This window comes from Gavia stellata, chromosome 14, assembly GCF_030936135.1.
Source record: "Gavia stellata isolate bGavSte3 chromosome 14, bGavSte3.hap2, whole genome shotgun sequence".
NCBI lineage: Eukaryota > Metazoa > Chordata > Aves > Gaviiformes > Gaviidae > Gavia > Gavia stellata.
Window position 1 is genome coordinate 15,691,846 of NC_082607.1, and position 17,888 is coordinate 15,709,733.

At 50.3% G+C, this 17,888-nt stretch overlaps 1 protein-coding gene across 1 annotated transcript in view; it reads left to right on the top strand.

Annotated features, from left to right (window-relative positions):
- Nucleotides 1–3,708: 3,708 nt before the first annotated feature.
- The window catches only part of GPR50 (G protein-coupled receptor 50), a 42,736-nt gene continuing 28,556 nt past the window's right edge, over nucleotides 3,709–17,888 (top strand). Inside the window, exon 1 of the mRNA XM_059824452.1 lies at nucleotides 3,709–3,883. Within this exon, the coding sequence (XP_059680435.1) occupies nucleotides 3,709–3,883 (175 nt within the window). The remainder of the gene's footprint in view (nucleotides 3,884–17,888) is intronic.

A 17,888-nucleotide genomic window follows, 5' to 3' on the forward strand; every position in this document is an offset into this window, starting at 1 on the left:
CAGTCAAAACGACAAGACGAACTGGCCTAAAATATGCCAAATTCAGTATAGCAGTATTTGTGGAGAACAGCCATTATCTTTGCATATTTGACAAAAGTTAATTGTCTCTTTGACAAAATCAGTGTAGTAGTCAGCCTGTCCCTGTATGGGGGGGGAAATCCTTCATTTATAAGCTATTCATTAAGTAGCATTAAAACTGTCTCTGAAGACAAAATAATCTTTTTAAAGAGGACTCAAGGTACTGAGAAGGAAGATTAATGCCTCAGCTATTTTTCAATTATGCAAGCTTTCATTTATTATAGTATACCTGGATTAACTCTTCCTAAGCTGCGTGCTTTGGTCGGTGGGGTTAGGAAGGGGGACGTTTCATGCTGCTGGATGAGTCCTGCGCTCAGCGAGGGATGAGCAATTCTCAGCACATGGCTGCTGTGATGGGTGTGAGCGGCACGGCAGGAGGGTGCCAGGCGCTGCCCCTCTAAGCCTCACTGTTAGCAAAGCTATTACGCTGTTGCAAAAGGAGTGTTTGAAAAGCATTTAGGGTGCTTGAATATTTTGCACTGATTGCATTCTGCTTGGTCTTCCTGTTTGTGTACATGTACACAGCCTCCCTGGTGTGGTTTGGGTACTGAAGGGCTCTGGTTTCTGACCATAATTCAGTTGCCTTCTCCTGTGATCACATTCATGGTCCTTGCACAATTAAATGAGCCTAAATTCTTCTAACACACTGGGGATATTTTTATTTCAGTATGATTTACGTCAGAGGTTCCGGTAAAGTGTAATTAAAAAGGTCTTATTGATACCTCTACCTTCATTTTTTTCCCTTGCCGCTGCTTCCTGGAGTGCTAGCCTTTTCTTAATTGAAGCAGTGAAGAATCCATTTAGCAGGAAGGTGGGAGGAAACAGCCTGAAAATCATTCATCTAAATCACTCCACCGATGAAAACAGTTGCTCACTACATCTATCATAATTTCTTTTAAGTGTCTTATGCGCGATTAGTTGCTCTAACTATGCAGATGCACACATGTCTGGTAGAGCTATGCAGACCTTCCCATCTAAGGCAGTCGCACCGGGCTGTGCAAAAAGACTGCTTTTTGCAGGTATAAATTATGCACCCAAAGAAGTTACCAGATGAAAAGCCCCTCTTGTTTTTTTTCCAGTTGCAGCAGTTTCACAAAATGTGACCCCCTCTACCTTGCACTACTGTGCTAGCAAGTTTTTTCTAAGTGTAAGTGAGGTCAAAATCTTCATTGGGTGTTTTGGTGCTCCCATCAGTGCTCTGGACCTGGACAGCACCGGCACAACCACTCCTGCCCCGCAGCTGGTGAAGGTCGGTGAGGTTCAGCAGAGCTGGCATGAATGCTCTTCTCATTAATCAGCAATTAACTACCGTCCGCTATCACTAGGCAAAACCAGTTCCTTGGGGGACGTCCCAGCTTGGTGGTCTCCACAATGGAAGGGGCTGGAAGAAAGCACTAGCAGTTTAGTGCTAACAGAAGATAATTGTTCTGGGTGCAGGTTTGCTGAGGCTCTCGAAAGCCTCCAGAGCTGGGGGAGAAGTGGCAGCATTGCACACATCTTTAAGCAAAGTGCTCAGAAAGGCAGCTTTTTCCTTGACTTCAAACACAATCTTCATTAGTTTCAAACCATGTTTCTACCAGCAAATCCAAGACACCTGCATAATAAAGCTCAGGTCCTCTGAAGTCACATCCCAGTTCTCCACATCTGAAATACGATCTGAGAACGTCTTAAAAATGGTACAAACAGCTGCCAGAGCGGAGTGGCGTGACGGTGAAAGGTGCTGGAAGGATGCATCCACACGAGCTGCTCCTGCCCCTGCTCCTGTACCGCAGGTAGGTCCTCAACATAGACCAGACAAAAGCCTGCGAACGAAATTATTTGGTTTACACAGAGATAAAATATTTGCAAAACTATGCACAATTCAGTGCTGAGTGTCAACCAAGTAGCCCAAAGAAACCAAACTTCAAGCTAAAATCCTCTGACAGTTTGAAAATGCAGGATTTTGATCATTATCTTTAAAACCCCCCATTTTGTTTCAAAATTGAGTGCTTTCCAGTAATGGGGAAAGGGTAAAAAGCTGCTTAAAGCAGCTTGGCTCAGCCAAGGCCTGAGCACAGATGCAGGGCTGGCTTTGACCCCGTGCCACTGGGCTGGGGCAGACCCTGTTTGCTGCTCGTTTTGGCTGTGCCTCGCTGCTGCTGGTGGGGAATAACCCATTAAAGCATTTGTTTCTAGCTTTGTTATTGACTTACTCAACCGGGCAGTTGTAAAACCCCCAGGCTGGGTTGTGACACGGTCTTTGCGTTAGCTTGGGCACTTTGACCCGCGCACGGAGAAGCGGCTTTGGGCCGAAGTCAGGGGAGGTGCCGGTGGGAGGCGGGCAGCCTCGGCGCGCCCATTCCCTCTTCTCCTGCCCCCACGCAGGCCCTAGCACAGCATCCCATCTGATTCCCCAACAGCCTATAAAACCTATTTTCTGGGTTTATTTTCTAAATAAAGCTGAGAATTCATGTGGTTGCTGTATTGCGGCCGCAATCTGACCACGGGGCCTTGGTCTCTTCTTGCTCATGCTGGTGTGGAACAAAGCACAAAAGGTGCCTGGAAGCCTCAGACGCGAGGCTGGGCTGAGGGAGGGGGTATCCCTGCTGAGAGCCGCTTCCCTGCGGCTGAGAAGCACGCAAGTGGGCTGCAGAAGCTGAAATTGTGGCTGGGGCTTCTGCATCGCCCACAGTGGACTCAGTAAAGACCATTAAAATGAAAGCGAATGGTTTTGTTTGACATAACTGGTTGGAAAAGTTCTTGTGAGGATGCGTTTGGCCCAAGCGTGGCTGGCTGTGGCGGGGGGCTGGTGGCACGCCGGCTGCAGAGCCGCGGGACAGTGTTTGCAGCGGAGGAAAATCTTGTGCCACGGGAAACACGCAAAACTCCACCTCGTCGTTTCCCCCTCCGTGGTACCCCTGTCCGAGGGCAGGAGCCGTGTGAGCCCCCCCCCGGCAGCTGCGCAGGCTGGGGGGGCTGCGGGTGCTTCCCGGCCCTCCGCTCACCCGGGGCGGCTGCGGGGCAGCGCGGGCGCTCACCGCCGGCTGCCTCCCGGGGGCTTCTTCAAAGCACCGCTTCGTGCCGGCGGAGGTATAGTCCGAGCTGGAGCCGCTGCCACTGACCTCTTCCTTGGCCAAAAAAGCATCCTTCGCCTCGACTCGGTTTCCCCCCGAGCGCAGCGCTGCTGCCGTAACCAGCCGTGCGGGAGGGGCGGGAGTTACGCGCCCTGCGGAGCGGGCAGGGATGCGCGGGTGGCGCGGGTGAGCAGGCTGCCAGCGGCGCGCGGGGCTGAGCCCCCGGCACACCTGCGCGCACGGCGCACACCTGCGCGCACGGCGCACACCTGCGCCCCGGGGCTGACACGCGCCCCGGCCCGGTGCTCCCCACCGCCGCCGCGCGGTGGCGCCATCGCACCGGAGAGCGCTGCGGGTGCCCCGCGCCGCGCACCGGGCAGCCCCCCCCGCCCCGCCCCGCCCCGGGCAGGGCGGTGGCACCGCCGGGGAGGGGGCGGCGTGCGCCCCCCGGGACGGGTGTCGAGGCGCGCTCCTCCCCGCGGCGCGGCGGCCCGGGGGGCTGCTGTCGGGGCGGGAGGAGGAGGAGGAGGAGGAGGAAGAAGGGGGGCGGCCCCGGCGGCTGCGGGCAGAGGCGCGCATGGAGCGGCCGGGGAGCAACGGGAGCTGCCCGGGCTGCCGGCTGGAGGGGGGTCCGTCGGCGCGGGCCGCCACCGCCCTGGCGGCCGTGCTCATCTTCACCATCGTGGTGGACGTGCTGGGCAACGCGCTGGTCATCCTCTCGGTGCTGAGGAACAAGAAGCTCCGCAACGCCGGTGAGCGCGGGGCGGGCGCGGGGCGGGCGCGGGGGGCGGCGCGGCCGCGCTGCCGACTTGCCGCGGGCGGAGCGGAGCGGCACCGCACCGCGCTCGGGGTTCCGTCGCCCCGCACCGCGCGGCAGCGCGCCCCGCACCGCGGCGGAGTAGGAGCCTGCGGGGGTCGGCGGGCGGGACCGCAGCCCCGCTCCTCAGCACCGGAGCGGTAACGGGCATCCCCGCCTCGGGGGCCCCCCTGCCCCGGGTGAAGGGATGGCGAGTTGCTGCGAGCCGGAGCAGCACCCGCTCGCCTCCCGTCTCCCGTGACCCGAGTTGCCGCGGGGCTTCCCGGCTCGCTGTCTGTCTGTCTGTCCCGTACCGCTGCTTCTGTCCTCCAACTTCTCGGACCTTGGGTCGCCCCGAGGCAGCTGCAAAGCGGGAGCATGAACTCACGTCGCCACCCGGGTAAAGCCCGCGTTCCTCCGGCCAGAAGAGCGCTGGGAAAGAGCGAGGGAAACCGCTGAGAACTCCGAGTGCCGGAGTCAGGTGCAGAGGAAGACCGCTCATATTTTTAGGACGAGCCTATTACAACGCTGGCCACTTGCTTTCATGTCCCAGCATTGCATGTGTTCAGCATTTTCACCTTAAAGCTGCTGTGCTTTAGATGACTAACTGAAAGCAGAGTGAAGATTTTCCATGTTTTTTCGACAGGTAATTTCAAAGTCTGCTTTGGAGCCTTATGTCTTGACCTGGTGAATCAATTAATCTAGGAAAACTGTTAAGTTGATATTAACTATTGTATAGAAGGCTTTATTTTTTGAGGGTGTAAATTTTTTTTGCCTTCAAGGTCTTGTTATTTTAGCAAAGAAATAGCACTGGATATAAATTTTAGCAAAGAAATAACACCGGATAGAAATTGCTCTGTAAGGAGTTTCAAGTAGTCTGTGTAGCGCTGCTTAAAACGTACCGTAGAGCAGGCTTTGCTAAGGACTGCACCCCTGTCTGCTTTTACAGTGAAAGACATAAAATGACCTTTAGTTTATAGCTTGTAAAATGGTTTTAATGAAATATCTTCAGTGTTTATAATGTGTAAGACCAAGTTGTAAGCTTTTTGGAGATGCTGATCTCTCTCTGCCTCTCCCTTTGTAAATAGGGAATAACTCAACAGAGTTCAGTAAAAGTAGCTGATGGGTAAGACCGATGGGACAATTTCCCCCCAGTGCCTTTAACATTTGATTGATTTATTAATGATAGCACACAAATGGCTGTTGGCTTGGGCAGGCGCTGGATGCAGTGACCTCAGCCAGTGACTGGCTCTCTAACTGGTACACAAAACGCATAGCATCCACAGAACATGCTGTACTGGGTTTATGAGAACTTTAATATAGTTGGGAAAGGTATTTGCCATTCTCTTCAGCTGTGAGCTTGTGATCAGTGGTTCTGGGAAAGAAAAATAGAGACTCCCTTCCCTTCTCCCCAAGATAACTAGTGGTTTATGTTACCTGGCTGGTCGGGCAGCAAGCAGGTTTGAAATTATTTAGCTGCTTTTATCACCTTTCAAATTGTTAATCACTGGAATGCATTTCATGTCTTAAGACTGCCTCTGCTGTGAGTTAAAGTTCCTGCGAAAGTGAAAAAGAACAGCTTTCCCTTGAAGTGACCATGGAGGTATTTCCCAAATCTTAATCCTTGTCAGTAGCCTGTTGTCTGCTCTACATACAAACTATCGGGATGTACGAGTAAAACCAACACAAGCGAAATCTTTGTTAACCTCCCTGATTTGAGGGGAGGTGGCTCTCGTTGCACAGGGAACTTGAGTGTCGTTAGTGGGGAATTCAGTGTTACGCACTTCGAAGCAGTGGTAGGTGTCAAGAGACCTGTCCTGCTGCATGGCCCCTTCATTCATCATTCCTCTTTCAGTCAACAGCCTAAACCGGGAATGCCTTTGCCAAGTCACTAGAGGAGTTCAGCAGCGGGAAGGCGAGGTGGTCAGACTGATGGTGATGGTCTGAAGTTCAGTAAGGTAAAACGTCTAACCAGCGTCTAACTGTTGTCATCTTGTTTTGCTGAAAAGATCATGTGTGTTTAGGACGTTCAGACAACATCCTGCATCTGCCCGTGTTGGCAAGCAAGTGGACTGTCTGCCTTCCAGAACGAGAAGTCAGGGGTCTCCGCTCCCTTCATGCTCCTCCTGACACGTGGGCAGCACCGTGAATGAGAGGGGCTCAGCTGGAGCGCAGCAGCCAGGTTGAAGTCCTTTGGATGAAGAGTTTCTCTGCCTGTGTTCAAACCTACCCTAAGCCAGGCCAGTAAATGAAAAGGACACCCGTTATGGATGTGTCAGCTCTTGCCAAATCCTGGAAGCGCCAAGCCCTCCACTTTTGGAGCAAGCTCATAGGGAAGCTAGCAAGAGCCCAGCTACAAGGTTTTTCAGCTGGAGCTAAAACTCTGTCTCCAGGATAAGCTGGATTCAGGCTGGGATGTGAAACTGGCACTGCTTCAGTGGCTGTGGTTGGTGATCGCTCTTGTGGGGTTTGGGTTTTTGGTCCACCCCCCTGGATCTCTCTGCAGTACTTGGCACACTTCAGCACCTCTGCTCAGCCCGTAGCTACAAAAGGCAGAGAGTGCAAGTGTGGGTGTCAAGCAGGGTCTCACAAGGGGTGCCCTCACCGGTGTGGTCAGCTGCCTGGAGAACATCAGCAGTTGCCCAAAGCTGAATGAGCAGAAGGAGGTGAGTGATACCTGTGGGCAGAAGAAATCCAGATTCACTGAAAGCCCCAGGCTTCCTCCGTGATGGACGGTTCACATTCACAGTTGGTTGTTCAGTCAGTCGTGCTGCAGAACTGCTGGCATTAAGCTTTCCTACAGTAACACCCAGCTACCTAGACACTTGGAGCTGCCCGTATGGTCCGAGAGCTTCAAACAAAGCTCCAGGCTTTGGTCGGTATGTCCACAGCGCAGGACATTTAAATGGTTGAGGGTGAAGGGCACGGGGAGTAACTCTGCTCCTCTGGCAGGAGAGATGTCTGTGCGTCTTTACAGGAGGCAGGTGAGAAGGGGTGAACTTTTTTGGCAGCTGAAAGCCTTCATGAACCTGGTCACCCTGCTATCCCTGCACTGGTGGAGTTCAAAAGTGACACACCTGACCTCTAAAACTTTCTAAGAGAAAACACTCCACTCCTCTTTCCCTTTGGGAAGGAGTAATGTATGTCGGGTGGGTGTTGGTGTGTCTGTAGTCTGTGGTGTTACTGGAAGGTGCTCAGAGTGCTGAGCACAGATTAAGGTACATGTAGGAAATAACATGAATGAGCTGTGTATTACATGGCAGATGCAGAAGCATGACCAGCCAAAGGCTGCTGGCGTGGCCGAGTTCACGGTTTTTCATTTGTGGGTCCTGCTAGCTTCACAAGTGTGAAAATCTGCACTAAAACCAGCAAATACTTTTCACTGCGTTAGCCTGCTCTTTGGGCGGAGGCTCTGGAAATAGCCTTCTCTAGCTCTCCCCAGCTTGCTGCAAACTTAGGCAGGCAGCCAAAATGTGCATTCCCTGAAAACCCACGTCTCCCCCCAGTGCTGCCTGCAGCTTCGTGTGCAGAGCGTGGTTTCTGCCGCCTCCTGCGCCCTTTGCCCAGGTGGAAGTGTTGTCTCTCGGGAGAGCAGCAACCTCCGTGGGGGCAGGCGGCACAGGTATAACTCTAATGAGGTCACTGGGCTCAACCGGCTTTTAATCCTCTGGAGATACACTATACGCTGATGTTTGCATAGCGCTGGGGATTTTGTTCTTAGACTGTCACAGCGGCCAAAGTCAAGCGTCGCACACAAGTCTGCATGTATTATGTCAACACAGTTACCTTTGTCAGCCAAATGTGTACCCTTAGAAGAAATACTAGATCAGTTTGACAAGCCCTCCGACAGAAAACTGTGTTGACTAGCACTCATTGTGTTTCCATCTCCAAACACTGGCCGTTCCCTGCCTCTGCTGGGGACCGCAGGCAGGGTAACCAGCCCGCGCTTCCCAGGTCAGGCTGTTTGCCCTCTGAAAATATTGGCACAATGCTAAGTTTTTGTTTGCCTAAGTGGGTTTTTTTTTTTTTATTTATTGTTCCAAGACCTCTGGAACTTCCTGGCTGGCCTGGGACATGTTTCTGTTAATTTTTTTTTTTTTTTTAAAAGTCAACGTTAGGGATTTGGTGAGCTCCTCCATACACTCTGATGTGCAGGTTTTCTAGCTACAGATGTGAAAAATGGTTAGCAGACAGTGTTGGGTATCTTCCCAACTTGCTTCTCAGAGAATTTTGTTATAGCTGAGATATGTCAACCTTATCTGCAAAGATAAAAAGTAATGCTTATACTTTCTACATCTTCTGTATCAGGATATTTTCGCTGTACTTTTTTAGCTTCAAGCCTATTGTATTGATAGATTGTTGCTTTTTTCCTGATATACCTATTGCCTTTTTTTTTTTTATATCTTTTCGCTTTCCTTATACAATGTGTTGATTTCTAGGTACTAATTTTATAGTGGATTTTCTATTTGTTACATATTTTATTTATTTTTTAAATTTGGCTCTTGTCTTAAAAAAATTCTTATTTTAAATCAAATAAAATTTTTTTAATATAGTGTTGCTTTTTTGGGGGGAGAAAAGAGGGTTCTACTAAGGCATCTTTAAACATCTCCCAATAAGCATTGTCACATTTGCTTATATTTAGGTGTTTTCTCTTGGTTATTTTTGTGTCTGATTGTTTCTAGTTTTGGGAAACTGACCTTTTAGAGATGCTGTGTTGGACCATGTTCTGTTTCCTTATCTCAAATGGAGTTGAGAGCTGTGACTGCTTTTCTTCCAGCTAGTGCAGGATTTCCTTGTCATAGGAAGCTTATATGTAGGTGTGTTGAGATTCTTTTTTTTTTTTTTAAATCTTAATTTTTTTAGCACTACAAACCCTCCAGCATCTGCCACAAGCCTGAACTTATATCTTTTCTTTCTGTACATTGCGGGTAGATATTCAGGAGCTGCTCATCTGTTCCAGTGATTCATTTGTCTATAGCAAACTCCCACCAGTGCTTCTGATTTACCCAACCTCTGACCCTCCGAAATGTCAGGGACTCTGCAGCAGGTGTCTTGGCTTTCTGGTGGGCTCTGTTGAGAGAAACGTGCTGTTTGTCGATGAAAAGGTTTGAAGGTTGCTGGGACTCCAGGGGACCCTGGAGCTGCACTCCCTTCCCCGCTCCCTGGGTCCTCTAATGTGGAAGGGTGACACCCGGCACCCCCTTGCTCTTTGACGGGGATGGGTGCCTGTGACATCAAATGGGTGAGCTGCTGACAAATGATCTCGCTGTTGCTCCTCCGCTGTTGGTGGGGAATAATCCATGACTGTTTGCTTTTAGCTTCGTTACTGACTCACTCAACTGGACAGTGATGAATTTGCCGTATCAAGCTGACCGCCAGCGATGCTCCCTGTGCCATCAACCGTGGGAATGTTAACTGCAGCGATAGGGCTGTTCCAGAGGAGCCTGGCTGGGGCTTGGCACCGTGACTGCGTGGGCTGTGTGGTTGGTGCAGAGAAGTTGTTGGAAGTGGTCTGTTGCGTGAGCGGCGGGGGTGTACCTGAGTGCACCAGTGGGCTCTGGTGGGGATGTGTCGGTCCCTCCCTGTGTCCCTCTTCTGCAGCCCCCTGCCCCTGTGGCTCTGCGGGTGAGTGCTGGAGCGGGGCCACTGCTCACAGGAGGTGGGAGAAATGGGAGCGACAGCAGGATAAAACCTGCTGTCCAAATCCAAATTAAAAAATTAATTTAGATTAAGGTAAAGCATGAGCTTTAAGTGTAATAGCAGTGTAAAGTGAAGAACGGTCTTAACCAGTTTTTTTGTAGAAGGTGATTTGCACAGTAAGACACAGAGGAACGGCGCTTTGCTTGGTCGGTGTCACAGCCGCGGGGCACAGCCCCACAGCCAAGCTGATCTGGAGAGGTCTCCGACACCATCGCCTTCAAGTGCTCCAGCTTTGGCGGGGTTTCAGGTCGGGTTCCCACCCGGACCCTTGCACATCTCTCCTCCCAGCAGTGCTGCGCTGGGCTCCTCCTGGGCTGGGGGAGCAGCGAGGTGCCCAGAGTGCCGAGAAGGAGGCTCAGAGCTGCCGTCCCGCTTGGAGCAGAGTTTGTGGCCCCGTGCTGTGCTGCTCCCATGCTGTGCTCTGGGAGCTTCGGAGGAAGCGGCGGCTCGCTTGGGCGTGAGCAGTTCGGAAGTTTTTTTGGAGTGCAGTAGCTTCAGAAACATTTCTAAATTGGTCCTTTGTACAGCTCCATAGGAGGTCCCACGGGGGTTCCATCCCATCAACTGTGTGAGGTCAAAGCCACCAATTTTTGGTTTTGCTCTTTTTCTTTTTGCTATTTTTTTCAGGGAAAAAAACCCCTCCTTACAATTCATGTAGATGGGAGTATATTTAGGAGTGCTGGATCTCAGGAGCCCATTTGTGAAACTTTGCAGAACTTCCAGCAGAAATTTCTATTCCTCCCCCTCCCGCGACACGTTGGTTTTCAAGACAACCCCAGTTTGGAGCAGGACTTGAACACAGCACCGTAAGTTGTGGACATGTGGCTGGGGAAGAGAATTAAAATACCGCTAGTTACTCGGTAAGTGAGCAGTGCTCAGCATGCGCTTCGGGTGTGCCAGCGGTTTGATAGCCAGATTGCATGTCATCAAGCCAGTGATTATATGATAAATATATGATTTGAGAGAAACGAATTGGGTTTCCACTAGAAACAGTAATTCTGATATTTCTGAACTGAGGAATATTTGTTTTTGCAAAGTGTTCAGCAAAAGTTTTGTTATGTGTTGGTGCAGTTCTCTATACAGTTACCCTCAAATTAGTTGAAACAAAATTCCTCTGATTAGAAAGATCTGCCTTTTGTACCAGGCAAAATAATACCCTGCCTCCTCAGGAGGGCCACTTTATGGACCTCAAGAATAGTTAGCAAGCCAGGTTCAGCCTGGTGCTGAGCTCCCTTTCTCCCTTTCTGAATACTTCCAATGCCTTTGCGCTTCCTTGCCTCTAGCAAAGGCTTTTCTTTTTTTCCTTTCAGCCCCAAAAAGCATTACTGCCCCAAGACGTGATGTTCCTGAAAGATTTGGGGAGCCAAGTACTGGCTTAAATAATAGCAAATAATTAATTACCTTGCAGACAGTCCTTTAACACAAGCTGGAACGTGTTTCGGGAAGAGGGAAGGTGGGCATATGTGCTCAAAGTAGTTGTTCCCTATGTGACTTGTGGAGTGATTAATTAAAAGGCTTAAAAAGACAGCTATCACGTGATGGACTATAAATAAAATGGAAATTAATTCAGAGATGGGTTTTGTTTGCTTTTTTCTTTTTCTTTTTGCAATTTCATTGCATTTTGTTGCTTGCCTTTCTCAGCACAGAATGTTTAATCCCTTCCAAGTCCGTCCCACAGCAAAAAGCAGGGGCAGAGGAGGACAGGACCGTCCTTTGGTCTGGTTGTCAAGGAGGAGGCTGTGCCACAGTCCTAGGGCGCTCCTGTCCCCAACAGCCCCAGTCTGATGGGACTGCTCTTTGTGGAAGATGTAGAAGGAAACCCATGGTGTAGGTTTCTCATGTTTAACTACAATTACCTGAAAGGAGGTTGCAGAGAGGGGGGTGTTGGTCTCTTCTCCCAAGTCACTAGTGACAGGACAAGAGGAAATGGCCTCAAGTTGCGCTGGGGAGGTTCAGGCTGGATGTTGGGAAAAATTTCTTTACTGAGAGAGTGGTGAAGCACTGGAAGAGGCTGCCCAGGGAGGTGGTGGAGTCACCATCACTGGAGGCGTTCAAAAAACGTGTGGACATGGCACTGCGGGACATGGTTTAGTGGGCATGGTGGTGTTGGGTTGATGGTGGGACTTGATGATCTTACAGGTCTTTTCCAACCTTAGTGATTCTGTGAACTGTTCTCCTCTTGTCTAAATATTCTCATTCCCGAAAGCTGGAGTGAGTCCCTGTCTTCTGAGACTGTCCACTTGATGTCTTCTGTTGAGAGACGGCAGATCTTGCTTTGTTGAACAATCCTCAGCGTCACCTTCAGATGTGATGTTGACAAATGCCACAATGGCTGTGGGGGACTGAGGTCCGGCAGCCCAGGGTCCGACCTGCCCTGAATCCCTGGTTGTCCTTTGACTTCAATGCAACACCCGTGGGCCTGGGCTTGGTCCTGGGTGAATTTCAGGCACAACTGAGCTGGATGCCGGAGCTGCTGGGGAATGAGTGCATCACAGCTGTGGATCCCGGGCCAGCATGAAAGGATCCAGGTAGAGACAGGTTCAGCGAGGCCTGGGGCAGGAGGGCGTGCAGAAGGTGAGAGGAGAGGGGGGTAAGTGGGAATGCTGATGGACTGATGAGAATCTGGCCACAGCAGGAGGAGTGGTGGTGGGATGTGCCAGCCACAGCCAAAGTGAACGAGGGCAGTTGGTAGGATGCTCAGACTAACCGAGCTGTGCCTCTTCCCCACGCCGAGGGGAAAGGTGGGGAGAACTGGCAGCTCTGCCTGTTGCAGACATTTGTGTTTGACCGTGAGGGCAGGTGGGCTCAAGACACCCTGATGTCTTCTGGGAGGGAATGTCGCTGGCCCCGTGGGTGCCGAGCAGGCACGCAGCCTCCACTTCTCACGGGCTCTATGAGCCATAAGTTAAATGGAGTCTAATGTAGTTCACCTTACTCCTGGCCCTGTGTCTGGCCTTCAGATCTCAGCTGTGAGTTTTATTTCTGCAGATATTGCAGTAGAAAGTAGAGCAAATTGAATCTTAATGGGGTGGGTGAAATCCACAGCAGAGTCTCATTTGGAGGCATTAGGAACTGGAGCCCTGGCCCATGCTGCCAGAGGGAAACTGTGCCTGACAGCCAGGCGGGAGGGAGCAGCCTCCCCGCTGTGCCCACGGCATGGCTCCTGCGAGGTACGGGCTGCCCACGTGAGCTGAGATGGGGGGCACAGGGCTCTCCTACTTGTGGGGAGATTCACAAGGAGGGATTTAGGGAAAGGAGATGTGGTCCAGGATTTTCCAATGACTTCTGCAGGATGACTAACTTGCTTTCCTACATGGTGCGGGATGAGGACAGCCTATCATATCGATTTAGGCAGCTTAAGCCAGCCCTGGGACTTGCATATGGACATGGCATAGGAGGGTTTGTGGAGCGGGCAGCAGGTAGAGAAGATAAGAGGGAGTGAAAGACTGGGGTCCTGGTGCTGGGGAATGGGTTTGGGTTCTGCTTTTAGGGTGCAACTGCTGGAGAAAGGGAGGAGATGATCTGTGCTCAGGGCTGGTTCTTCTGTACCTACCCAATCCACCTACTTACTCTCCTGCTTGTGTCTGCTGGCCAGTTTCAATGGCAGGAGCCATCCAGATCTCACTGTCCTCCCACTTCTTTGGCCCTGAGTCCCATCTGCAGGCTGCTGAAATACTCCTGCCTGGCCTTTTTAGTGTTGTGTGTTTCTCCTCCCCATGTATTCATCAGCACTCAGCTTTGGGGCTTCCTTGGGCCAATGGAGAGTCCCTGGCTTGGAGGAGAGCAGAGTCACACCAGCATCGGCAGGAGGGATTGGGGCTTTCCCGTGTGGTGGGTGAGGGAAGAGCTGATGGGAGCTGTGTTTCAAGGCACGCTGACGGAGGAGGGAAGGTTTGGGGACGTCGGGGGAGGCGTGCAGGGTTTCCCGCTTGTGTCCCTGAGGGAACGGTGAGGTGGGGATGGCAGTCGGTTTCCAAGTAAAACCTAGTGTTGTTCTTGGCTGGTTCCTAGGAAAATGGATTATACCATACTCAAAATATTCACTCCTGGATTTAATAATATTGCGAAAATAACTTAAATGTATTTCTTTCAGAACCTTATGGTATTCCATGGAAATACTGGCTGTTTATCTGCTGGGGTTGCCAAGCACATACTCCAAAGCCAATGTTCACGCAAGTCATCGCTCTTTTAAATAGAAAGGGAGAACAATAGCTTCTGTCGGTAGCTTTGGCCCAGCGCAGTCTGAGGACAATGGCTGTGCATTGTACCATTCACTACCTGCAGCTTTCCACCAATGTTTCCTGGGTCATATCTCTGCGTTAACATTGCTAGAGGGGCGCCTTGGGGAGCAGAGCCAGGGCTGAGGGTCTGAGTAGCCTTCCTCTATGACTATGTCTTTTCCAGGTTAATTTGTTCTTCAGTCTCTGCATCTATAGAGACTGTACTTCAGTCTCTGTATGTCAAGATCCTCCCTCCTTGTCCTTTACTTTGAGATGCTCTAGAACTTCTTGGAAGTTGCCTCAGTTGTGGAGGAGCTGGGAAGGCAGTGGAGACCTCAAGGCACTGGCCTGGTGTCTTCTCTGCAGAGCTGACATGAGCCAGCCCAAATAAAAGCAAACCACAGCCCCTGCGACTGATTCCCCAGCCAAGTGGCATAGCCCAGCATTATAGCACCTCCAGGCCAAGCCTGCCTTTTTTCTGTGTGGTTGGGTAGGAGGTCAGAGCTGAAATTCAGGAAGAGTCTGGCCAACAGTGCCATGAGGCATAAGGTGCATTAACTTTGTCTCAAGAGTAGTAAACACCCTTTCCAGTTCCTGGTACAGAGATTAAAAGCAAGGCATGACAACAAAAAATATCCCTGGAAGAGGCTTCCAGTAGCATTTGGAATAGTCTGGAGTTGGAAAAATTTATATTCTTGCTTTTCTCTCACACTCTCCGTCGTCCTTGCTCACGCTCCCCTCCCACCTCCACTCTTCTGACTGCTGGTGAGAGGCAGATCACGCTCACACTAACAGTATCTGTTCATATCTGTCTGAAAATATATCTGTATCTTCTGGGGTCTGCACCGTTAACTTCTTTACAAATGGCCAGCACGAACTCAGTATCTCTGTAAACAGCAGCAGCAGCAAAAATGAAGATGGGTTAAAAAGTTAGCTGTCCTCTGCTTTCCATCACTGGTTCTGCCTGTTTTCTTTCTGGTCTTTTAAAAAATATTGGCACCATCTCTGGACTTCTTAGTGCTCTATTTTGCAGGGGGAAATTAAGCTAGTATAAAGTATATTGTTCCCTTTTGTGCAGGGGTAGATGTCGTCAAGTCAGAGATTATATCTTGGCTTTTCCAAGGGAAGACTAAAAATGAAAGAAACCTTTTCTACCATATCCAAGTTGTGAGTGTTAGGTCAGCCGCAAGCTCTGCCTTTATGTCTTAGGTCTTATGTCTAAACTGATTAGGCAAAACTAATTGGACTCAGTTGAAAGCTTGCTGACAAAACCCTTTAAGCGTGGGTGTAGTTGATAGGCACTGAAATAATCAGATATTGCAGTACGGATTGCAAGCTCTGCCTTTCCCGTGCTCGTCCATGGGTGTTTCTGTAGGGAAGGCAGAAGTGCAGTGCAAGGACTTGCAAAAAAAGGTACGTGTGATGGGAGAAGGAAGGACTTGTTTAGTGGGAGGCTGTCAAGCTAATCTCTGCCTTCAAAGAGGCAGCCCTGCCTGCCGAGAGCTATCGGGGCCAGCAGTTAGGGCAAAGAGGAGCCGCGGGAGTCGCAGCTCTGTGCTGTTCTAGACGAGAGGCAAGCTCGCAGCTCCTGTGGGTGATCTGCTTGCATTTCTTGCTGTGATGCATCGGGGTGCCCAGGGCGCAGGCAGTGCCTTTCTGCACGTGCCAGCTGTGCCCTTGCACAGCACCCTGTGTTTTAAGGGTTCGACAAACCCAGCCTGTTGCAAGGTGCCCTCTTTCAGGGCACTTCTCGCCCAGATTAGGAGTGCATATGCAGCAGTCTTCTGGTCCTTCAGAGATACACCAGCTTTATCCGCATAGGAAAACAGAGAACTTGTTGGCCATGTACTCGTGTTGTTCCTGACAGATGCTGACCAGCCAATTCTTAATGATCCAAGACATCGCCAGGGACTTCAGAGGGCTCTGCTTTCAGGAAGACAGCTGCAGTGAACAAAACATTCCCGGCCTGGTCTAGATTAGCATTGAAAGGTGAGGTGATGCTGTCTGCCCCCTCCTAGCTAAGTCCTTCTAAAAGGCAAGTCAGGACAGAGGAGCTGGGAACTGACTTGAGGGAAGACGTAGGTGGGAAAACTAGGGTTTCCCGAGCAAGGCAATGAGGCAGTAAAACTGGCTTGCCCTGCCTAATTAGGACAATAGACTAATTAGCTAATGAGAGAAGCCTTCTCAGTGTGGATGTACCATTGGAAGCCATTAATTAAAAGTTTTGCTAAATCACAGGCTATACAAAGCCTTTGAGATTAGTGTGGGAGCAAGAAATAACCACTGGATGAACACCAGCATTGTGTCCCTTAGCAGACACACAGCCTTCTCCGCCTTCTCAGTGGAGTCTTTAAAATAACAAATTTGATTTGGAATAAATCATATAGATATGGAAACAGAGCAGTGGGCAAGCATCAAACAGGCCTTACAAGGAGCTAGACTGTTTCAGCCTTCCCGTGGCAGCATCTGTTCTTCCCTACTGCTATTTCAACTGCAGTCCTCTCATTTGTTATTTCTTTTTCGAGACAAATTTCTCCCAGAAGAGGCTGGATTTCTTCTGATTGATCATTAGCTTTACAAAAGCAGTTGCTGCTGCTGGACTGTTCCCATTGCTTTGATGAACCAGTCTTTCACAGTGTTTTCTTCCCTTTTGAAAGTGATTCTTTTGCTCATTTGCAACAAATGTGGAAAGATACCTGCTTTTCCTCCTATGTGGAATGAATACAAATGATCAAACTCTGACACTTTTTTCCCCGGAATGTGATCCTGGTTTGTAATCAACCCTTCTATTTTCCTCCCCCCTGTTTTTAAATGAGTTTCAGTTCCCAGCAATCAACAAAACTTTCTAATGGATCCCTCCAAGCAGATTTTACCCTATGGTTTAATAATGGACGTGCACCCGTGTATAGATCTCGCTGGTGAGGTTTGCTCATGAGGTTTTGATGGTTTGTACTCACAGAAGATAGAAGTTAGCAGAGAGGTGACTGGCATGAAGGTACCTTTGGTGTTAAGGGGAGGGTGGTTGTGCTGCAAAGTTGTGCACTGTAGTCCTGTGCTTGTTGCCGTATGGCTGTAGGACTTGGGTGATAGCCCTGTGTTGTAAGGGTCCTTGCTGCAAAGCTGGCGAGTTGGTGGGCCAAGCCCTTAGCTGCAAGCTGTCCTTAGCTGTGGTAAAATCCCCCCAAAGTGGGGCAGAAGGATACAGCACGTCAACGAAGAAGAATTGCTGAGCAGCCCTTTGTCTGGTTTAGCTTTCTGCCATGGACATCTACGACAAGTTCATTTTGAACTAGAAAGCTGACTGGTTATCCTGCACCATGTCACCCAAGAAAAACAATTATTTTTTTAAAGAAGAGGAGACAGAGAAGCCAGTTCCTGCAAAGCATTAACTTTGTGCATGTCCTTCAACACATCCTCCATTCTCTAATTCTGCTGAGACCGCTCTTTCACTGGGGAAACCAGGAAGGGAGGGGAAAGGTGCTGTGTCCGGGGCATCTAAATGAGTTTGGCTGCTGACTGCAGGATGAGGGTGCCAGCGTGGATGGGCACCTGGCAGTGTGTGCACTTCTATCTTTGGAAATTCAGCAGCCCTTTTTGTTCTGATGGGTCTGTTTTAACTCCTGGACTTTCCTCAAAGTGGGGTTCCCAGTGTGTGCCGAATCCTTTTTGAAGTAATTGGGTGGGATTCGAATTGGCAACCTACTAAACAGTGTAAGTAACTGGTGGCACAGCTGCATTTGTTGTAGCATCTTGGCTGCAATGCTGCTAGCCGAGCATAAATGTGTTCCCCTTTGCATTAGAGGAACAGATGGTTTCCTGTGGGTCTTGAGCGTGAGCGCTGGCGTTTTATTTCCAATAATTCTAATGGTAATGCAGTTAGAATGGGTGCTGATCCCAGGACATGTCCTTCCCTGCTATATCATTTGCACCGGTCTTGCGGAGAGGAGACTGTCCTGGCCATGCATGCCGCTGGAGGCTGCCTGGGGAAGCTGCCGGCTACGGCGGTGCTGTGGGGGGGACCGGCCACCCTACGGCCCCTGC